The sequence below is a fragment of the Alnus glutinosa genome, chromosome 10, assembly GCF_958979055.1.
Source record: "Alnus glutinosa chromosome 10, dhAlnGlut1.1, whole genome shotgun sequence".
Lineage (NCBI taxonomy): Eukaryota > Viridiplantae > Streptophyta > Magnoliopsida > Fagales > Betulaceae > Alnus > Alnus glutinosa.
The window spans coordinates 8,286,801-8,311,251 of NC_084895.1; the positions used below are offsets into that span (position 1 = coordinate 8,286,801).

The following is a 24,451-nucleotide window of genomic DNA, read 5'->3' on the forward strand; positions in this document are numbered from 1 at the left end:
ACATCAGGATTACATATATGAACATTATAAAGAATTTTATTAGATGTTCATGAATTGCAGCATGATTATTATGATTTTGGGAGAGCCACAGCATCTCAATTTTATAATAATTGCATAAAGATCATACACATGAACTTTATATAGAAAAATTAACATCATCTTGTAATTAATTCATAAATTTAATTATCTATCCCCACATGAAAGGTTTTTTTTTTTTTCGGTTGCCCACAGGTATGAAGAATTTTATTTATCAATATTTAAATTTGTTTTTAGTCTTATTAATAAGGAGTAAATTTCATGCCTGATGCAACATTTGCCCACAGGTAGGTTGAAATTTACTATTTAAATTGTCATTGGCTAATTTAAAATAAAGTTACTTCATAGCATTAAATTTTCTTGGTGATTGAAGCTATTCCTATTTCTCTACATTTTGGTAGTTTTATGTTTCAATACTTTATGATAATATTTTTCTGATTAGAAAAAGATTAATATGCTTTTTCATTTGAGTGTTTTTAATCTCATTATAGGAATGAAGGATATTATAGCTTAGCTTAAGTCCCTAAAGATTGAGATTTTGAGTCATTATTGGTCTATTTCATTTTTTGAATTCTTTCTTCTAAATATGAAATTTTATATTGAGGCATACATAAAGATAATTGGTTAGTAAATAAACTTCTGACCATGTATGTTCAAGAATATGAGAGAATCCATAATGTGTTCACATGGTTTCATGTTAAAGGAAATACCAATAAATGTAATCATACCCAACAATTAAAGCATGAGAATAAGGTGCCAATAAAGTATTATGGCAATCAAGATACCTATTTCTCTTGCAATAAGGAAAATTAAGAGCATATAAAAAAAGATTGCATGAAGTATGAGAAATGACTTAAAATAAAGATAATCTCATTTATCTAATATGCCGTGAATCTCTTTTAGTGACTCATTCAAATATGTTGTGGATTGATTATAGTTTAACAATCCACATTGTTAACAAACGCAGAACACGTATTTTTCATAATTGGAGGTTGTTGGGATCTATAGGTTATTTTTGAAATTTTGTTATATTTTTTACCTCAAAAATGATTTATATTCCATAATCTTTTAGAAATTCATTTTCTAGTTTGGTTTGTTAAAAAATTTCAATTTTATTTTAAACTTGAAATTTTTCTTATTTTGGGTGAAATATTGGTTGATGGTCTATTTAAAGTCTATTTAAAATTGACCTATATCCCAACTTTTGAAACAAAATTATTTCTACATATTGATGTTGACATAAAGTGGAGTCTTTGTGAATTTAAAAATGCTCTTGTTATGACATTGGAAATTGAAATATATCTCCATACAGAAAATAAAAGTCAATAAATAATAATTTACTGACTTTGGTACTTGTATGAACTGTATAAGGGACAGCATACCAACAAGACCATTAAAGGTGCCGAAGAGAGCCTTTTGAAATTCTTGAGATCATGTACATTGAAATGTGTTGACCTTTTTCATACTTATTGCCTAAATTGTCAGAAATATTTTTATCTCTTTTAGTGATGACCATATAAGGTTTATGTATCTCTATCTTCTAAATGATAAGTCTGAGGTTTCAATACCTATAAAGAAGAAGAAGAGAAACAACATTAAGATCATAAAATCTGATATAAGCAAAGAGTAGTATAGTAGGTATACACAAAAGGAAACTGATTAGTAATACTAATCTGCTATTACCCTTATAGTGTAAAGCTTTGAAAACCGTTGTGTATATGTTGTCCTTAAGACACCTTTTATGAAATAGATGGAAGCCAAGTTTAAATTATTTACACATATGGGGTTGCCTTGCTAAAGATAGGATTTACAATCCTCCCCTAAGGAAATTAAATTCAAGGACAACCAGTGGATCTTTCATAGGCTATTCAATAAACTCCAAGGGGTTTTAGGTTTTATTATCCTTCGTATAATCTTAGAGTTATTGATTCCAGAATTTCTAGAGGATGTTAAACCTAGTGGGAGTGCTTATCCTTAACAGTTTTACTTAAAGGAAGCACGAGAGTTGACTGAGGCTCCTTCATATCAATGATGTTTGATTGTACTAATGAAAAATCAAATTGATTACCCTAAGCCATGATCAGCTTTAGAGCTGTCAACTCATGAAGAATAAGTTCGGTTTGAATCTACTTAGACTTTGCAAAATGCAGATGAAGTAGAATTAAAAAATCCTATAGAATAAGGAGATCAACAATCTCTAGTGATTATGTTGTATACATCAAGAGTATGATTTTGATGTTGGACCTAAGGATGATCCAAATTGTTTTCACAAGCCATCAGTGGAGATAACTCCACATTGTGGTTCAATGCCATGATGTAAGAGATAAATCCATGACTAAAAAGTCAAGCTAGACTTGCAACCAGTCCTTTTACTCATAAGGAAGGCATTGATTATCATGAAGCATTCTCTTCAATGTCTAAGAATAGTTCATTAATATAATCATAGCATTAGTAGCTCATTTTGACTTAGAGCTACATCAAATGGATGTGAAAACAACTTTCCTGAATGGAGATCTTAAGTAAAAGGTTTACATGAAACAACCAAAAGGTTTTATAAATAACAGTCAGAATGCTTGCAAATTAAATAATTCTATTTATGGGCTGTGGCAGATCTTTCATCAGTGGTATACTTTTTACATAGTTATTGCTTCGTTGTTTATTGAAAACCTTGTTAATTAGTATATATGTCTTAAGGTTAGTGGGAGTAAAGTAATATTTCTAGACCCATATGTAGATATTATTTTTTACAAGTGGTGATTTAGGTTTGCTATATGAAGTTCCTGTCACAAAACTTTGAAATGAAGGATTTGGGTGAAACTTCTTATGTCTTTGACATAGAGATTCACATAGACATAAATTAAAGAATATTAACATTGTCTCAGAAGGCCTACATTGAAAAGGTTTTGGAAAGATTAAGGATTAAGGATTTTGCACCTTCAGTGGCAATTAAAAGGGACTAATTCAATACAGATTAATGTCTCAAAAATGTATTGGAACAAGGGCAGATGAAAAGTGTTTTGTAAGCATCTGCATTATGCAACCTAATGCAAGCATATGCTTGCACTAAACTTAACAATTAGACTGACAGTAAGAATACTGGGTCAATAAAGTGCTGCAAATAAAGTCTTACGGTAAACGCAAGGAATCAAGAAGTACAACTTAACCTAAAAATAAATTTTCCATTTGGAGGTGGTTAGTTGTTCAGATTTGAGTTTTGCTGATTGTGTAGATAGTAAAAAGTCTACTTTAGGGTATATATTTTCTTATTGAGGGATATATCCTAGAGATGCAGTAAGCAGACTATAATTGCTACGTCTACCAAGAAAGCTAAAATTCTTGTATGCTGGGAATTTAGTACACAGACATGATGGATGAGACATTTTGTTAAAAGTCTCAATATTGCCGATTTTACAGTTAGACCATAAAGATACTCTGCGGTAATTCTACTATAGCTTTCTTTTATAAGAATAAAGAGTAGAAGCAGAAGTAAATCGACATTAAGTATCTCAGTACGAGAGATAACATTAAAAGACATAAAGGGTCTATTGAGCATATAAGTACTGAATTAATGATTGCGGATCCCATGACTACAAAGTTACCGGTAAAGAAAGTATAAAATTATGCGAAGTATATGAGACTCATTAATTCAATTTTTGCTTGGTTTTGTCTCTTTTTGGTCTATAGACATGAAGTTATTATAATAAAGATTTTGTGGACATTTATTTTATCCATGAGGATAAATAAAGTTGGACACGAATGACTTATATGAAGTTCATTCATAAAGCTTTACTATCCATATAGTACTCATGTAAGGAGTGTTTTACATTGTGATACATGGAAGAGACGCCCTAATTTTATAATGGTTTTTACCGCCATGATTCATGTGAAACATTTTTTATCTGAATGGGAGGATTCCATAAGTGATTGGCCAAACTAAAGAACCTAATACCATAAGGTCATGTGTCATTAAGGCCAAGTGGAAGAATGTAAGATATTATCTCCATATATGGCCTTTATGTCACACGTACGGTATTTATTATATTTAATAAATAAATATAATATAAGGTATTACGGTTATGATAATTTCTATTAATTTAAATTATCGTTATGGAATCGTTTAATTGATTTTAAAATCAATTAATAATATTATTTTCTTGATGGGAGGAACAATACGGTGTTTACCATATTTGAGAGTCACTGACCTAGCCTATAAAGGCATCATTCTGTTGTTGTCCAGGTTTTTTAACAGCTGTGGTCTGTTATAGTCTGAGTCTGTCTTTACATGAGTTTATTATCTTGCATAGTTTATTAGGGAATCGTTGTAACCCTAGACATTAGACTATTTGGTCTCTTTTATATATATTGGAAGGGATCTTTTATACAAAAAAATAAAAATAAAATGATAAGCCAACTAACTCTACCATTGTCCGTGACTGACTCAAGTCTAAGTAGAGCATTAAAGTGTTATGTTAGAGATCATATTTCTATTATGAAATTATCATATAATATTAATGTGGTAATCCCCAGAATCCCAATTAACAATTGGATTAGTTATTATTAAAATAAAAAATAATTAAAAAAAAGTATCAGAGAGTTGGTTGAGACGGTCACATCAGCATTGTCAGATAGTTGTAGGATAAAATATTAGACCCTCATCTTACCCCATCGCACTGGGCACATTGAATATATATATATATATATTAACAAGAGTTGATAGGCATCAACACATGAGGATATTGTAGTATATATAATTTCTCTTATATATTGTATTGGCAGTTATGGATAATTGAAAATGACAGTGCCCAAACACAAGCATTTTTTTTAAAATAAAAATAAAAATCTATTTTATTATTATTCCTATTAGACCAAACACACACAATTATGCAGAAAAACAGGCATTGGAGCGACCAAAAAGAGGCTCTTTTATATGCTTGAGAATGGCGTGGACCAAAACAAGATCATCCGTCCGCACCCATGTCACGTCCCCTTTACCCAAGTCTATTTGGAAACAACTTTGGAAACTCAAGCGAATCATCGTCTTCGTCCTTTATTTTTTTTTTTATTTTTTATTTATTTATTTTTTTGTGGAAAATGGTCTGGAATATCATTCCTACGAAGACCCGCATCTCCTATTCCATAGTTTCTTCTTCTTGGGAAACTTTATGTTCTTTTCCAACGGACTGACTTTTACATCTGTTTTTTTTTCTTGTCCTATTGCTCGTGTGATCTAGAGAAATTTTTTTTGCCAATGGATATTCTTGCTTTGCGTATTACTTCTCTAACAGATCGGTTTTCTATTATCTTGCATCCAGAGCAAATTGGGATTCCTCTATCAGATTCACATTTATTTCAGATTCACATCCAGAGTAATACCTGATGTGTATTGATATTTAAACGGGATAGTGTGACAAGTGATGCAGTGGGGTCATAAATAACATGCATATGATAATAGTATTGATCAGGGGATCCTTCATTTCAATGCAGTGAGGTCGTAAATAACATGCTTATGATAATAGTGTTAATCAAAGAATAAATGGAGAGGATTCATTTAGACCCGAACGCCGGCGCCCGCAACATATCTAAACGAAGCAGTATCAAATCTAATCCGGGCAAGACATCAGGCAATCAATATGAAATGGTGCATGAGTTGGTTCATTTACATGAACAACATGGAGCTCCTTAGTTCTTTAATTTTGCCTGCTTTCGTCCAAATGGGGATTCAATGGTCCACCGAATAAAGGTTGTCTCGACAAGCTGTACAAGAATATAGAGTTCATCTCCATCAGACACCAATCCAGGAAGTCATTCACAATCACATGGCCCAAGCAAAGCATCCGCTAGAGAGCCAAAGAATTATTCTTAATTCTATCACGTCCATTCTAGATTCGATTTTTCCAAACAAAAATTGGGACACTGAAGTAGGAGGATCAAAAGGTCAAAAGATGATGTCCAGACTCCAGAAGAACCAATTTGAGTCAAACACTCACTAATAAGGGCTTCACATATATATTAAAAATCTCAAGGACATAAAACACAAATAGGACAATAAGAACCCAAATGTTGTGGTACAAAATCGACTAATTTGAACAATAGTAATGACCATAGCCATAGCAGTAACCGGCTTCAAGTAATGCTATTGAGGCAAAGTCCATGCAATGTCTCTCTCTCTCTCTCTCTCTCTCTCTCTCTCTCTCTCTCCTCTCCTCTCCTCTCCTGTGTGTGTGGGGGGGCATGTCTTAAAACCTTTTCATATAAGCTCATTCAATTTATCGACGACGACGATCCATTTGTGCAAGTCAAGCCAAAGATCTGTACATGTTCAGAAGGTACATACCATCATAGTATAAACAACAAACACCAGATCAATGATTGCGCTGAATTTTGGTGAGACTAGATCCTGGATCCTTGATCCTTGCTATCTTCAGTGTTGCTTGACAGTGACAGCACTTTGTGAACAGAATCTACAAGTTTAACAGTTTCCTGGTCCAACTTTAGGGGATGCCTCCGCAAACTCTGCAAAACCTTCAACTTTCACATACTGCTAACCAGAGTTTTTCTCCCAGAATTAACAAATATAAGCAAGTGATGCGTACCTCAGAAGGCCACAAGCAATCACGTGCCTTACGAGGAATTATATGAATATGAGTCTGAAATTTCCATATAATATAGCAAAATTAGCAGAAAGTAATCGTTTCCCTAGGTGTACTTTAAAAGAAAACAAAAAGGCTTGAGAAAAGAGTAAAAACATTTGCCCCCTCAATGATAGGCAGTAGCTGTCCCGTTGCATTTGGTTGTGATAAGATCCATAAAAACTTCAACCTTCAACAGATGATATGTGATTACTTGAATATAAAAAAAAGAAAAAACAATAATTACTTACGTGAAATATAACTTGGCCAGCAGCTGCACCATTGTTAACTACTAAGTTGAATGAATCTGTATGAAAAGCTTCAAGTTAAGTTTTTACAGCGCTACAATATCACCGCAAATATTAGAAACAGATAATTATAGAAAATATGTAGGTATATTTGCAAAGCAGATGTATTGAACTGATCCAGCATCATGTACAGCTTAACAGAGGAAGAGAAAACAAGGGCTAGGAAGTGCAAGTACAGCTTAATGTTTTGAGGATCCAGGGGAAATGCAAACAGGTCCCCCCCCCCCAAAACCTAAAAAACAAACAATTTGTTATGAGGGAAAAAGTTACTTGAATGTTAGGAAGTGTCTTGGTTTTTTTTATTATTCTTATTTTTAAATTTCTTAACTTTTATAGAAATCTAAAATTGGCTGTCTACTACACAAAGCCTTGCATTTTAAAGCGTGCCCAAGTTAATATCCAAAAGATAGATGAATGCTCATGATAACCTACTTGCTTTTTAGCATAATATCATCGAGCACATTATACCATGATATGGACACTCACTATGAATAGCTATTTAGTTGCTTCATCAGACTCCTGCATAATTTTCGTAGTCTTAGAGAGCCAAACCCGAATTAATGAGAGGACCACTTTCACAAGGTTTTGTTTCAGTCAAAGCAAGTAGTACTGAAGCTGGAAAATGATACAAAATCTGCTTTTGAGACTAATGTTATAGGTGATATTTCATTAGGGATGGGGTGGGCAGCTAACTGTACATTAGGATAGTTCGATTATCCCAAAGATTGACTCAGAGGGTGCTCGACCATCTCCACCCCATGCGATCAATTCTAAGATGGCCAACCACCCCTATCCCAAAGTAAAGCTGGCAATTCAAGCTGACGTCTCGAGTTCGTATATAGTCAACTTACAATCCATGAAAACGAATTCCCGTTTTCCTTTTAGGAAATGGTGGACCAAAACAGAGAGAAATGGGAGAGTTTTGATCAGTGCGTACTGTGAATTATTTCGGACTGTGATGCAATGATTGAGACGTGAGGCAAGCAATTTTCTGAGGCCCTTTTCTTAAGGAAAACTGTTGGGAATCTGGATTAGAATAAGACTAGCTAACAGATTTGTTCTAACAGAATCGAGAAGATATACCAAGAGTACTCTCTAGCAGATTTGAGTAGTCTTAGTCTTGATATATGTTACGATGTTTTGAGTACAATCTTAATTATGTGTACCTAAGTGTTTAGGTACGGGAGTTGTTAGACATCGATGATCATTCTGATATACAACGGAATGATTTCTATCACTTTTCTTTTAAGCATATATCATTTATTTGCAAGCTGATTTTCAATATATGGTAAATTATTCATGAGGCTTGTATCATGGTACAGGCATGAAAAAGATGTTTCATTGTGATGGTATATATATTGCTACGATACTTAAGATTTTTAAATAATATTACATTATATATATCGTTAGATGCAACAAAATTTACCATGAACAATAAAATGCATTATATTCATAACGGCCACACGCGCATGTTAAAAGTCAAACTGGAGATAAATTTTTTCCTGATCAAATTGCACTAATAATATATAGGGAAACCCTATTTCCACTACAATTGTTTAGTCCACAAACTCATTATCTCACAAAAGAAAATGTCTTTTTCCAATCAAAGCCCAAGGATTGAGGGTCGACAGCAGTTACAGTCTTACATATATTTTTAAATGACATGATATTATGTATATTATTAGATATATCAAAATTGAACCTGGACGATAAAGTGCATTGTAATATTATGCATGTCAAGATTCAAAGGGAAGATATAATTTTGTTGTTGATCGATCAAATTATGATAATAATAGGTTACGTACAGGGATGAATAGTTTTTTTTAAAAAAAAAAAAAAAAAAAAAAAAGGGGTTAAGAGGGGTTGAATCAATAAGGGATAGAACAAAAGACTGTGTTGGACGCCGCCGAATGAGGAAGCCAGCTATGTGCTTGTTCATTTGCCTTTCGAGGAAGATGGGTAACGACAACTGGCCAGCGTTGCCTTTTCTCAAGCCAACATTAACAGTCAACCCAATCCGGTCAGAGATAGGCTGGCAAATGTCAGCTAAGTGGCCCTAAAAAAGGAGCTCGGCAACTCGGAAGCCTCCGATCCCTACGAGCCGGAGAAGAAGGAGGGTTGAATCTTGAAACTTAAATTGGGCCCGCCAATTTTCAGATTGGGTAACCTGAGATCCGAAAATGCTCCAAATTGAGTAACCTGTTTTCTTCACCGTTTGGATGAAATTGCTATTTAGAATAGCTGAATACATTAATAGGTCAAGATCTCCTCAAATTCTCTTCCAAAATTCTCTCAAATTCGGGCAGGTAATTATGAGAGAGCAATTATGAGACCCACCTGACCGGATAAGTAGTTGAGCAGCCTAATTTTTATTTGGTCAGAACTCAGGTGAGTCCCATAAGTGCTCTATCACAATCACCTGCTCAAATTCTTTTAAATTCACACAAAGAATTTGAGGGGATCCTTATCCGAATATGATATATAAAAGCAGTATGGGTAAGACCCGATAGAAAAATGCCACCAAGTCCAAGGCCTTCACTACTTGAGCTAACCCCATTGTTGAATTTTTCATATTTTCTTTAGGTGAACCTTTATTTTATACCTCCTATACACTTAAGATCTTTGCTTTTTCTAATAAACCATTATCACTTTTTTTTTTCTAGTCAAAATTTTATTACTTTTGTAGACCTCTTATATATATATATATATATATATATATATATATATATATATATATATATATATATATAAATATATAGACTCAAGGTCTCCCAAGACCTTTAATACTAGTTAATTAAAAGGGAAAAGTTGTAACTTACATAAGCTTTTTTGAGCCGGGCTGTGACATTGGTAGAAAAACATAGGGGGGCATAGATGTTGTAGATATTAATGTTGTCAATATTCGGGTCAGCTGCATCAGTGGCTGCATTGCACTCACTTGACCGATTTTCATTTTTCAGTGAGAAATCACAGTATTTTTGTATTTGAAACACAACTTTGTCTGGAATAAGTGCATGTGTTGCATAGTAATCGTACATTCCTCGTTCATCAGTTTCATCATTGATTACTGCATTTCCAATCTGCAACATGTTGCACAAATTAGCTTTTGAATCAACACTTGTAAAAATAAATAAAGTAAGAATTGCTTTTTACTGTCACGTCATTTCAGTTGTATAACAGATGTATAACAATTTCTTAAATAGCGTACTATTTAAATGTTACAAACTTTTCAATATATGATTTTATAAAATAAGAAGAAAAAAAAAATAATTGTAAACATCCACTTTCATCTAGTCGACACTTTTGCACCATCCAACGTGGGCAAGGTAGTGCATCAACACTAGCCCAAAGAGAGCAAACGCTTCGATGGTCCATGCATAGAACAAGCCTTTTTATTTTGAAAGGTAGGTAAGGAGAAATTCTTTCAATTCGACCTATATTCTTAAAGCATTTGATTTTCACATATAGTTTCAGATCTTTAAAGCCTGTTATTACGGCTTGCACTTTAAAAATACACATGCTCTAAAGATCCATATCAATTCTATATACTTGATGGAAGAAATTTCATTTAATTCGATTTGACGAAAAAAAAAAAAAAAACACTCATTTCCTTTTGTTTATCTATTTATTCATGGATCCGAAATTTTAAATCTCCAACAATTTGTTGTTTGAATTGCTACCTATCCCAATAAATGAACGAGCTGTATGGCACTTGGTTGAACAAATGGGTCCCTAAAGACTATTATATTTACTATTCAAACTACTAACAATTTAGACAACAAAATTACGGACCCCTTGGCATCATTGTCACTATCAACAGATGTAGCACAGGAAGTGGGTAATGGGCTGAATGTGACCCAGATGGACCAGAGATTAGCCCAATTTGTTCATATATTTCTGGTGCCAAATAATGACGGCTGAAACAAAATGATGACAAACTAGAAGGCATAAAACAAAAGAAACAGAAGCCCAATTTTTGCACTAACGATAAATTCTATTCGTTAATATACAAGAAGAAAGAACGCGCGTATTGAGTTAATAAGCCCATTGTTCATGTTGTTTTAGCATGTGAAAATGTAGTTTTCCCATCAAATCAATAGCATTTCACACATCATGAAGCCAAAGCAATAATGTGGCACACCATAAAGTTAGCTTGAGATGTAGAATATATATATATATATATATATATATATATATATATATATATATATATATATAGCCGGAGTTAGCATTTGAAATTTGGGGGGCTAAATTAAAAAAAACAAAAAAAAAAAAAACAAAAAAAACAAAAAAAAAAAAAACAAAAGAAAAAAAGAAAAAGTAAAATATAAAAAATTTAGGGGTAAAATTTATATGTATGTATGTATGTATGTATGTATGTATATATAATTTGATTAGTTTGATTAGTTTTTTTGGGGTTATAGAGCAAATGTGGTTTAACATATTTCTTAGGTTGTTACAAATTAAATGGTATTTGAGTAACCTAGTAACACTATGTAGCATTGAGATACTGCATGCACAATGACGAGTACATTAGGAATTTGAGTGGGAGAGTTTGCGTCGCCTTATAAAGTTAGAGTTATAATTCAAATGTAACTAGCATTTTTTCAAGATTGTTACAAACTCACTACTACACTATTGCCTAAAGGCAAAAAAGGGTTGGTTCGGTATGCCTAATATTGTCATGAGTTTAGGTCCACTTCTACAAGGTTGAACCAAGTGTAAGGTTCATATAATTTTCTTTGTTAATGTTAAATTACTGGTTATTTGATGTAGGTACGATTATATTTTTTATTTTTATTTCTTTATTGCAATCTTTATTTTTATTTCCTAACTCTAACTCGTAACTCATAACTCATTGTCTACCAACCAAGGTGTACCTACGGTTTTTTGGTTTAGTTACAAATAACTCCAACCTTTGATGAAAGTTGTTTTTCTTGGTTAAACTATTTATTTGCTTTATCCGCTTTCAGTGGAAGAAGCCCGTGCATTCACGCTAGGTCTCTCACACGCGCATAAGAATAAACCCTTTCCCCCCCCCCCCCCCCCCTTCACTTGGTATAACTCATGCCTCTTACCCAGGAGTCCTGAGCAATACCTGCACTCGTCCCCCCAAGGGGGGAGTATGATACGTTCACTCAGTATGCTACTTGTCTTGGATGCCCTCCTCGCCTCTGCTTTTGGTGCGACGGCGGGAGGGCTCGGGGGACAAGTAGCTAGTTCGCTCACTCATTAATCGCTTCACTTCGCTTACTCCCTCATGCCTCTCCTCACTAAAAAATACTGAAACTTTGCCTATATAAAGACATATTTGTATTATTTTAGAATCAAGTTTTGAAGTATCAAATAAATTTAAATATTTCAAAGTTATTTATTTGTTTACTTATTTGAAGAAATTAAGGTCTTTCTCTTTCTTATTTTTTATTTTCTCTTTCTGAATTCTCTTTTCAATCTTTAATTCTTAGTTTTTGCATTAGTAAAACAATCTTAGTTTTGCCCCGCATCATTATCTTAAAAGTTTATATTGATAAAAAAAAAAAAAAATTATAAATTTAATTATATTTTATTAATACAAAAGTTTAAGAGAAAGAGAAGGCAAAGGGAAGCAACAATGAGTAATATAACTAACTTCCAAGTCAATTAATTTCCATGATTTCTTCATGTTGAAAAGCTAAGCTAACCACTTTCGAGTAATGATTACTAATTATTTGCTATAGAACTTGAACTTTCCAATTATTGGCCTATGTGGAGAGAGAGAGAGAGAGATAGAGAGAGAGACTTACAATGATCCCCTTGAGGTTGATAATGGTCCTATTAGCCTTCTTGTTGTGATGAAGAATGGTGTGTGCAAGTTGAGGAACATAATGCTCAGCATAACTTTCTCCAAAAATATAAAAAGGTCGATTCTTGTACTCAAAAAATCTCTCTAGCCAATTCATCAAAAACAAATAATTATCTGCTGCAGTGATTCTGTCCCCCATTTTATCATAATCCGATGTCGAATTGGAGTAAGAATATCCTACCCCAGCAGGTGACTTAAGGAACAGAACAATAGCAGTTGAAGAGAAAATTCCAAAACAAAAATTAGAATATAATTGAAACCAAAGAAGAAAAGAAAATCTAAACTCTCCATATTTTTCATTAAAAATAACACAACAAATGTCACTAAATAAATTTACCATAATTCCAAGAAAATTTGTTTTTGAAAAGTGTTTTGCCATCGCTACCCACACGAAATGGACCCAGCTCTTGCATTGCTCCATATGCAAGAGATGAACAACCTGGGCCTATACAGACAATAATTAAGCAAGGTTAATCATCAAATTATAACATAGATTATTAAAAATACAAGTTGGTAAAAAATTGTTAAACAAATGCTAAAGAGACAATTGTTTTATAATTTTTTTTTTTTTTTACATTTATTTTTTTCACGTGCCAGTATATAATTGAATGGTGCTAAAAGGTATTAAACGCTTACATACAACTTTTAGCTCCAATTACATATTCCCACGTGTCAAAATTTGTTCCAACGACAAGTTTAGTAGTAGTGGTATTAAATGCATGCACTTATAACAACTAACAAATTAAAGTAACAATAGTTTAGAAAAAAGTTTCTAATATATTTTGAATATTTTGTATTAATTTTCTGTTTTCTTTATTATTGTATTTATTATATCAGCTTCATTCCACTATATAGATTTATTAGGCATGAAATCTACATATTATTGACGAAAGAGGTCACCATATAAGTCTAAATGCATGCATGTTAACGTTGACAATGCTAGAGAAAAAAATATATATATTAATATATAATTTGACACAAGTTATTTCTACCTATTTTAAAATCAAAATATATGATAGAGTAAAAATAGATGAGGGAATAATTAATACTCCAATATATATGTGTGTGTGTGTGTTTCCCTCCAATTAAATTTCTCGCATTCAGTTTGTTATATTAATCAATTTAATTTCACGGACGTTTTTAAAACATATGTCTAAATTGTCGGAATTTTCTCCGACCAATTTTGAGGATAGCTAAATATTGTTCTCATTGAGTCTACTCCAAGGAAATTAAGGAGAGAAAACTTGGAATGAGGAACATGCAAAGGTGTGGCGTCACTTCTAGAGGAGAGAGAGATAGAGAAAGTATATATATAGGTAAGACTTCTACATCAATGGTGAACATATCAAGAGTTCTAGGGCAGGTTCTAAGTTCTATGATTTTTTTTTTTTTTTTTTTTTTTTTTTTTTTTTTTTTTTTTTTTTTTTTTTTTTTGCAACTATCTTTCTTTGTCTCCCTTAACAAAACAGGAAACCCCTTTAAAAAAAAAAAAAAAAAAAAAAAAAAAAAAAAAAAAAAAAAAGAACAAATTACAAACGTTTTATTTGAATAAAGTAACATAACATTTATTGTAGACTGTATTATATATGATTAATGTATACCTCCATTCAGCCAAAGAAGAAGAGGCAATGTATCCTTATACTACTGAGCTTCGACAAGGTAGTAATAGAGCGTGCGACCGACGGCTTTATTCACAGTGCATGACATAACCACCGTAGTGAGAGAATTTCACGGAGGGTTGACCTGGCCATGCCTTAATCTAATCTCTCTCTTTCAATCCCTGCTGAGGAAGAACATTGGTTTGATCGATAACAAGGTCAGTTGCTTGGAAAAGGCTTGTGTCTAGACCAAAATTTGGCTTCAAAATGGCTTGTAGAGATGGTGTAAGCCTTGCTCTTTCATCCTCCCATGAGTTTGAGCCACAAAGCATAACAGAATGAAAAAGATTAAAAGAACCCAACAAAAAGGCTTACTTTCCATTGTTCTTTGTGTAAGAAAAATAGAAATGAGAAAGGCAATGAGTTTAGATCTAAGCTAGATTATTGTTTGTATATATGGTAGAAGAAAGTGTTAGAACAATGTATATATAAATAGGATCCGGCTTCTATGCGGTAGTGACAACTACTGCATAGATGCTGTGAAAGTTTTAAACGGTCCAGATGTAGTGAAAGTTTTAAGCGGCCCAGATGGAGTTTATATTTTTTCCCGTCACTTCACACCGTTCTATAGCAAAACACACCTGATTTTGTTTTTCTTTCTCTCTTTGTTTTTGGTAAACGTTCTCATCATCCCAACTCCTCCGCACCACCACCACCACCACCATTTTCCTCTCCCCCATCAAATCTTCACCGTTCATCCCCAACAATATTCCTCTATCCACTCTCTGCTTCCTCTCCGCTGCCCGGCGACACCCGTCCCGACCCAAGACCGTAGACATCGGCGCCCGGGCCAGGCAGCTCGGCTGGGTTCGCGCCGGTTCACCTGGGTTCAAACGCGTTCAAGTAGGCGAGTGTTTTGCTGGCCCTGTTTGCCGGTGGGGATGGGTACAGAGTGGAAGAGAATGGGTGTCTGATGCTCGGGTGTCAAATGTGTTTTGCTGAGCTGGGTGGGTTAACCCTGACACGGACTGGGCGAGACCCACCTCTGTCCTTCTTTGTGTCTCCCCCTTCTTCTTCTTCTTCTTCTTCTTTGAAACCTCTCTCTCCCTGCCTTTCCTTTTTGGGTGGAATTTTTTTTTGTAATTTCCAGGGTGAATCAAAAATGTTTATGTATCAACTATATATAGCTTTTGCGGTAATAAGAATTTTCAAGAACTTTCTCTTATATGAATCGGTCAGGCTGCCGCATGGAGCAAGCAAAAGCTGAAGCTCCATCCATTTGAATCCTCCTAAGTTTCTGCAGGTTTTTGCTGCAATTGGCAGAACATAGAGATATGGAGAAAAATGAGAATGTGGTTATTGCGAAAAATGAGATATGGCAAAAACCAAAGAGAAAAAGAATAAAAAAAAACCAGGTTTGGTTTGCGATAGAACGGTGTGAAGTGACGGAACGAGTAAAAACTCCATCTGGCCGTTTAAAACTTTCACAACATCTATGCAGTAGTTTTCACTACTACCGCATACAAGTGGGATCCATATAAATATATATCTGTTAGAATATATTTTTCTTATATTCTATATTTGGTTGATATTAAAATATTCTCTATTTATGGTTAATTATAATGAAATATTGGAATTGTAATGATTACAATACTTGTGTTCTTTTTTCTCTTGCTTTTCTGTATATTCAATATTTCATTATAATTAATTGTAAATAGAGAATATTTCAATATTTCAAAATCAACTAAATATAGAATATATTAAAAAAATTAATATGTTTTTCTTATATTCTTATTCTATATATATATATATATATATCTTTCAACAACGTGAAGGGTTAGTGTTTTTTCTGAGTCTGATAACTATTAATGGCATGGGCCAAATTGGTAGTCAAGAGTTTGTATCTTTGCCACCAATCATGTTCTGCCATGTGAGTAATGTAAAGTATGTGCTTGTTTCATTAATTGTTAACACATGGAATTAATGTTCAGATTCCAACCTCACCGGCCGTCACCTTCCTTTTGGGTCAAGGGTTGCCCGTAAAATCGGGATTTTGTTGTTAATACATACCGTAGAAATTGGAATTATCTTCTACTACTACTATTATTATTATTATTATTATTATTATTATTATTGTTATTATTATTATTATTATTAAGATAAATAAGGAGGATAAAACTATGAGCCTTTTGTGCAGGGATGGAGCCGAAACTCTTAAAGCAAAAGTTAGCAGTAAAAAAAAATGGTTGGTAAGAATCAATAAGCTAAATTTTTATTTTTCACCTTATAATTTTTATTTTTTTCATTTTAGAATTGAGGAGGGTATAGCCTATATCACCCCTCAATCCGTCTTTGCTTTGGTGAAATCTTTTGGTGAGCAATAAGACAATGCAATATGATAATTTTCTTTCCTATTTTTATGCCAAGCTAATTCTATATGATATTCAATATTTTGAAATCATCCATGCATATTGAAAAGCTGGGATTAATTTATTGTTGAACTAATAAACTTGTTTCAAAGTGTATTTGAGAATTCTCTATATTACTAAACGCGTCATTTAACAAATATGCTTTAATCAACATATCGGATTTTGCAAATATCCTCACACGACTCACAATCTCACGCAAATCAATGTTTTGGTCAACACTACGTAACTCAACCTTTATTATTTAAAATGTGTGTTTTGTCATGTACTACTCGAAACACATGCATCAATTGTAAAATTGTATTGTCTTCCTTCTTCGTGATTCTAACCTAATTTCTACGTCTTTGAAAGACTGAACCGTAAAGGATTGAAAGCCTGAAATAGTAATGGTTCGTTTGGGTGTTGAATTTTTTAAATAAGAATAATATTTTGAATCTGTTTGCAGATTTTGAGGCAATGAAAATGTGTTTAGATGTTGAATAGAATTCAGATTCTTTTTGAATTTGTGTTTGAGTGTTGAATAAGGAAATTTGAAAATTAGAATATTTAAATTCGGGTTTTTATTCGGGTTGGATGTGGGTTTCCGGGTTTGTAAACCCGATTAGAATATTGAATAATATTCAAACCAAACAAACCTTAAGTAACCTAAAGCTCTGAAAGACTGGAAAGCTTTGCCGGTAATATTATTGCCCCTTGATGAGTTAGTGAGGGTGGACAAGCAGAATATCCAGAGGAGTTTAATTGGGTTAAGGGAACTTGTCAGGGGTTGAAAGGGGGCAAAACAGTGTATTTTAGACCCTAAATATTTTGGCGCGAAATTTTCACTAGAGCACTATTTCCCGCTTCACCTTTCATCAAGACGGGCAATTTTGGACAAGTTATAAGCGCTCGAGCACACAACAGAAGGGCTCGAGCACAACAACGCTCATGTGCACATCCAGAAGATCGAGCATAGGAATCCCACCACAGATCGCCGAAACTGCTCCAAAAAAAAAAAAGCATAGAACCTACCGGAACTGCTCCTGTCCAACATAGATCGTCGAAACTGCTCCAATAGCTGGTATAGAACCTGCCGACACCCACCAAGAATCTGACCTGAAACCCAGCACCCACCAAAAACTGCCGCTAACAACACGAAATTGACCAGAAACCTAGCACCCACTAGAAACCCATTGGAAATCCAGCAGAAACTGCTGACAGTCACCAAACTCCAGAAACTGCCAACTACCCAGGAAATTACCCAAAAAAAAAAAAAAAAAAAACCCTCCAAAAGCCTAAAGTAACACTTTGCCGCTTACTGACAAAGTTCACCACTATTTGATTTATTTAGATGAGGGCTCTGATACCATGTCAATTGGATTGAATACCTCTCTTTGTGAGGGTTGTCGTATTATATAGAAAATAAACCATTATTACCATGCTGAATATCAATAATTACATGATTATAGGAAACCAAATAAGGCCACTATCATCGACCTATAATTATAAAATATCTACAACTATCATTAAGGCTAAATATAAGCTGAATAAAATATATGCTAGTTGTATCTAACTAACAGTTATTACTGGTGACGTATTAGCAGTGACCAAAAAGTTGATGCTAATATTAATGATTTTGTATATTAGCGTCAACTATTGGCAGCGACTTTGCTTTCGCCGCTAATAATCGATTATGGGCAACCACTTTGAGGGTGCTGCTAAAAAGTTTGACACTAATGAAGCAGATTCTTATGATGAGGCTTTGGTGGAGGAGGCTTTGTTTACAGAGGATATTGCAAAAATTGAAAGTTTGAGAAACCTTACAAATTGTTTGTTAATTATAGGGGATCGACTATATATACTTTTTATAACAAAAAAAAAAAAAAAAAAAAAAGAAGCAAATTTCGGTTTTTCTCTAATTAAGTAGAAACTTGCTACTTTCTTTATAAATCATGGTAGCTAGATGAAACCAAGCAAATGTACAATAAAATTAGCACCGAAAAGGCAAGGAAGCTTAAGATAAAATGAAATCAGTTAGGATCTTTTAGTGTTTGGAAGAGGTGTGCCATCAAGGAAGTGCTTGATCAAAGAAAGTCCTCTGGCTGGCTGGAAGCTTGGCACTTGATGCCCTGCGTCTCTCACTGTCGCAAATGTTAGGTCTCCCTCATACACTTCTGTGTACCCACCAACCTGTGACACAAACCCAATCATTGAAGAAATTAATTAACTATATATGCTAAGAAAAGAAATAGACAAAATAGAAGTAATTAATCTATACCTCTCCCATGAGGAACCAAGGATGCCAATCAGTCTTCACAGGAAGCTTCAATTTGTCTAGAGAGTACTTTGTTGAAGTAACAGGAACCCTTCCATCAGTGTCGCCGCTGCATTTCATCCAATACATCATTTCAGTAGTATAAGAGTTTACTAAATAGCATTACTCAATTATGCACCCACAAACTGTTGAACAATAGCAACAACGACAACAACATTTAGAAAATATAAATGATAATGACAATTAATGAAGTTTTATTTACCTAAAAACCCAAACTCTGAGACCATTGGCCATGAACTCCTGAAGAAGGGGAATGATGGTTGAAGGGCTATCTAACCAGTTACGAATGATATCACTGCATGGCTCCCAGTCATGTGTAAGTTTAGTTACATTGGCATGAATGGCTGCTTGAACATCAGGCCGGTTCAGATAAGCATACACATAATAGTTGCTACATGGATCAAAATTTAGTATCTGCACAACAAAAAATAATTAATCCAACTTTTATTTTGATTTTTTCCAGAGCATATATATGTCATTTAATGATTTAAATAAGATAAGTTTACTTCATTTTACCAAAAAAAAAAAAAAGACAACATATAAAACTTTTGAGGCCTAAGTTCATCACGTCTTTCTGAAAATAAAAATTAAAATAAAATAAAAATAAAATTACTATACTAAATCCTATTTTAAGATCAATGCATCATAACGATATAGCTAGTGCATTACATTACCCTATTCAAAGAAAATCTTACTATAATAACTTTTTTGTTTTTAGCTAAGTCAAATTTTTGGTACACATTTTAATTAAGAACTGTTTGGATCCTAGGGAAGCATATCATAAAGGAAAGATACCCCGAGCCCGAAATTAGGGTCTCTATTCAATCTTGTTCTTAAGACCATCACTTACTTCTTTCTTTTGTTTCTTTTTTTTTTTTTAATAATAAAAAAATTCCCTTCATTTCTTCTCATTCTTTACAAACCAAAATGGAGGATATATCTATATATCTATATTTTCTTTACAAACCAAAATGGAGCATATTTTCTTTAGGTGAATCTTTTTTATACCTCCTATACACTTAAGATCTCTCCTTCTTCTAATAAACCATTATCACTTTTTTTTTTCCTAGTCAAAATTTTATTACTTTTGTAAACCTGATATATATATATATATATATATATATATATATATATATATATATATATATTTAGTGTCTCTCCTAGATCTTTAATACTTGTTAATTAAAAGAGAGAAACTGTCACTTACAGAAGCTTTTTTGGGCCGGGCTGTGACATTGGTAGAAAAACAGAGGGGAGCATAGATGTTGTAGATATTAATGTTGCCAATATTCAGGGCATTAGTGGCTGCATAGCACTCACTTGACTGATTGCCAGCTTTGGGTGAGAAATCACAGTATTTTTGTATTTGAGACACAAGTCTGTCCGGAACAAGTGCATGTGTTGCAAAGTAATCATACATTCCTCGTTCATCTGTTTCATCATTGATTATTGCATTTCCAATCTGCAATATGTTGAACCTATTAGCTTTTGAATCAGCACTTGTAAAAATAAAATAATTAAGAGTTGATTTTTACTGTCACATCATTTTAGTTGTATAACATATGTATAAAAATCTTTTAAATAGCGTAGTATTTAAAAGTGACAATCTTTTCAATATATGATTTTATAAAATGAGAAAATACAAATTAGTTGTAAACTTCCACTTTCTTCTAGTTGACACTTTTGCACCATCCAATGTGGGCAAGGCAGTGCGTCAACACTAGCCCAAAGAGAGCAAAAGCTTCCATGGTCCATGCACGGAACAAGCCTTTTTCTTTTGGAAGGTAGGTAGGAGGAAATTTTTTCAATTCGATGTATATTCTTAAAGCATGTGATTTTTACATTCAGTTTCAGAACAATTGATATTTATCCTTAAAGCATGTTATTCTCACATGCACATTAAAAATACACATGCTCTAAAGATTTTTATAAATTTTATATACTCGGTGGAAGAAATTTCATTTAACTCAGTTTGACAAAAAAAAAAAAAATCTCGTTTCCTTTTTGTTTATCTATTTATTCATGGATCCGAAATTCCAAATCTTTAACAATTTGTTGTTCGAATTCCTACCTATCCAATAAGTGGACGGGCTGTAGACACTTATTTGAATAGATGGATCCTTAAAGACTATTATATTTACTATTTATATTACTAACAATTGAGACAACAAAATTACTACCCCTCGGAATCGTTGTCGCTATCAACAAATTAATGTAGCAGAGGAAGTGGGTGATGGCATGGGCTGAATGTGACCCAGATGGACCAGAGATTCCAATTTGTTAATATATTTCTGGTGCCAAATAATGATGGCTGAAACAAAATGACGACAAACTAGAAGGCTATCAACAATTTTGCACCACTGGAAGTGGTCAGTGGACCAGCAGAAGCCTAATTTTCGCACTAACGATAAATTCTATTCCTTAATATATACATGTGAAAAGTACTTTATGGGGGTGCCAATAACGTGTAGCCCCCCAACACTCGTAGAGGAAGTGGAGCAATTAAGCTCCTTGTTAATTAAACCCTCTTCCGGGTTTTCTGTGGTGCTCAGGCATGCATGTTATATTTGGATTGTTGATGTCTGTTTTCTTCTTTTGAATGGCATGGGTGGTTGTCTAAAACATAAGTTTAAGCTTCAAAGAGGGGAAAGGAAAAATTGTTGCAAGATGTGATCATTTAACTTCATTTAAGAAAGAACTTTTTGAGTTGACTGCCATTGTTCGATCATCATGTTTTAGCATGTGAAAAGTAGTTTTCCCATCAAATCAATTGCATTTTACACATCATGAAGCCAAAGTAATAATGTGCATGACTCTGTAAAGTAATTAGTTTCAGATCGATCCAGAAAATCATATATATATATATATACGCTAACCACATTTGCGCTATAACTTCAAAAGGACTAATCAAGACATATATATATATATATATATGTCTTGATTAGTCCTTTTGAAGTTATAGCGCTATATATGTCTTGATTAGTCCTTTTGAAGTTATAGCGCAAATGTGGTTAGTGTATTTCCGTTGTTACAAAAGGTATTTTAGTAACCTAGTAACACTGTAGTGTTGAGGCATTGCATGCAGGACCTTAATTGACAAGGACGTTAATTAAGAATTTGAGAAGAGAGTTTGTGTCACCTTATAAAGTTAATCCTACATTTAGAAGATAAATTTCCCACATGAAATGGGCGAATTATAAATTTAAGGAATAACTTGACTTATCATTTTAGAGTTATAATTCAAAAGTAACAGCATTTTTCCTAGATTGTTACAAACCCACTAGCTACTACGTTATTTCCTAAAGGCAAAAAAGGGCTGGTTTTGTACGTCTAATATTATCATGGGTTTTGGTCCACTTCTACGGTCACACCAAGTGTAAGGTTCATATAATTTTCTTTGTTAACGTTAAATTATCGGTTATTTGATTCATCTACGGTTATGTTTTGTATTTTTATTTATTTTTTTTTTTCCAAGTATTCTGCTTAGAAAATACTCAAAATTTTCTTATATAAAGACATGTTCGTATTATTTTAGAATCAAGTTTTAAAGTATCAATTAAATTTAAATCTTTCAGAGTTATTTCTCCTGTTTGCTTATTTGAGAAAATTATGGTATTTCTCTTTCCTATTTGTTATTTTCTCTCTTCCTGAATTCTCTTTTCAATATTTAATTCTTAGTTTTTGCGCTGTGAGAACAATCTTAGTTCTGCCTTGTGTCATTATCTTAGAAGTTCAAATTGATAAAAAAAAAAATTATAAATTTAATTAAATTTTATTAATATGAAAATTTAAGAGAAAGAAAAGAAAAAGGGAAGCAACAATGAGTAATATAACTATAGTTAGCTAACTTCCAAGTTAATTAATTTTCATGCTTTCTTCGTGTTGAAAAGCTAAGCTAACCACTTTCAAGTTATGATTTCTAATTATTTGCTATAGAACTTGAACTTTCCAATTATTGGCATATGTGGAGAGAGAGAGAGAGAGAGTTACAATGATTCCCTTGAGGTTGATAATGGTCCTATTAGCCTTCTTGTTGTGATGAAGAATGGTGTGTGCAAGTTGAGGAACATAATGCCCAGCATAACTTTCTCCAGAAATATAAAAAGGACGATTCTTGTACTCAGGAAATCTCTCTAGCCAATTCACCAAAAACAAATAATTATCTGCTGCGGTAATTCTGTCCCCCATTTTATCATAATCCGATGTCGTATTGGAGTAAGAATATCCTACCCCAGCAGGTGACTCAAGGAACAGAACATTAGCAGCTGAAGAGAAAATTCCAAAACAAAAATTAGAATTGAAACCAGAGAAGAAAAGAAAAATCTAAACTCTCCATATTTTTCATTAAAAATAATACAACAAATGTCATTAAATAAATTTACCATAATTCCAAGAAAAATTATTTTTGAAAAGTGTTTTGCCATCGCTAAGCACACGAAATGGACCTAGCTCTTGCATTGCTCCATATGCAAGAGATGAACAACCTGGGCCTGTACAGACAATAATTAAGCAAGGTTAATCATCAAGGAAATTAAGGAGAGAAAATTTGGAATGAGGAGAGGGAGAGATAGAGATAGAGAAAGTAGGTAAGGCTTCTACGTCAATGGTCAACATATCAAGAGTTCTAGGCCAGGTTCGTTCTAGGATTTTTTATGTTTTTTTTTTTTCTTCATCCCAACCATCTTTCTTTGTCTCTCTTAAAAATGGTAACCCCTAAAATAAAAAAAAAATAAAAAAAAAATCCCAACATAAATATATATAAAAGGAAAAAATTACAGGTGTTTTATTTGAGCAAAGTGACATGACATTGTAGACTGTATTATATATGTATACCTCCATTGAGCCAAAGAAGAAGAGGCAATGTATCCTTATACTGCTGAGCTTCCGCGAGGTAGTAATAGAGCGCGCGACCGGCGATTTTATTCACGGTGACGTAACCACCGTACTGAGAGAATTTCACGGGGGGTTGTCCCGGCCATGCCTTAATCCAATCTCTCTCTTTCAAGCCTTGCTGAGGAAGAACATTAGTTTGATCGACGACAAGGTCAGCTGCCTGAAAAAGACTTGTGTTGAGACCAAAATTTGGCTTCGAAATGGCCTTGTAGAGATGGTGTAACCCTTGTTCTTTCATCCTCCCATGAGTTTGACCCACAAAGCATGAGAGAATGAAAAAGGCTAAAAGAACCCAACAAAAAGGCTTACTTTCCATTGTACTTTGTTTCTCCTTTCTCTAGCTCTATAGAAAAAGAGGAAGAAAAGGAAAAAAAAGGAGAACGGCAATGGGTTGAGATCCAAGCT

The 24,451-nt window shown here is 33.4% G+C and overlaps 1 protein-coding gene, 1 long non-coding RNA gene and 1 pseudogene across 5 annotated transcripts; all 3 read right to left on the reverse strand.

The window, feature by feature from the left end:
* Positions 1 to 6,005: 6,005 nt before the first annotated feature.
* On the reverse strand, positions 6,006 to 7,188 carry LOC133879453 (uncharacterized). 2 transcript variants are annotated; one of them, XR_009902086.1, is made up of 4 exons: positions 7,150 to 7,188; positions 6,917 to 6,972; positions 6,630 to 6,683; positions 6,006 to 6,549 (listed from the first exon to the last, which is right to left on the reverse strand). It is a non-coding gene; the product is annotated as an uncharacterized LOC133879453 (long non-coding RNA). The 2 variants fall into 2 exon arrangements; XR_009902085.1 differs by lacking the exon at positions 7,150 to 7,188 and having other exon boundaries at positions 6,917 to 7,099.
* Positions 7,189 to 9,350: 2,162 nt separating this feature from the next.
* On the reverse strand, positions 9,351 to 14,843 carry LOC133878985 (serine carboxypeptidase-like 40; annotated as a pseudogene).
* A 3,894-nt stretch (positions 14,844 to 18,737) lies between these two features.
* On the reverse strand, positions 18,738 to 24,451 carry LOC133879452 (serine carboxypeptidase-like 40). 3 transcript variants are annotated; one of them, XM_062318022.1, is made up of 7 exons: positions 23,987 to 24,450; positions 23,536 to 23,643; positions 23,144 to 23,418; positions 20,361 to 20,615; positions 19,356 to 19,567; positions 19,097 to 19,202; positions 18,738 to 19,008 (listed from the first exon to the last, which is right to left on the reverse strand). In XM_062318022.1, exons 1-7 carry the CDS (start codon positions 24,360 to 24,362, stop codon positions 18,853 to 18,855), a joined length of 1,488 nt encoding a protein of 495 aa, XP_062174006.1. In that variant the 5' UTR covers positions 24,363 to 24,450; the 3' UTR covers positions 18,738 to 18,852. The 3 variants fall into 3 exon arrangements, with proteins under 3 accessions (XP_062174006.1, XP_062174008.1, XP_062174007.1); XM_062318024.1 differs by lacking the exon at positions 20,361 to 20,615 and having other exon boundaries at positions 23,987 to 24,451; XM_062318023.1 differs by lacking the exon at positions 23,536 to 23,643.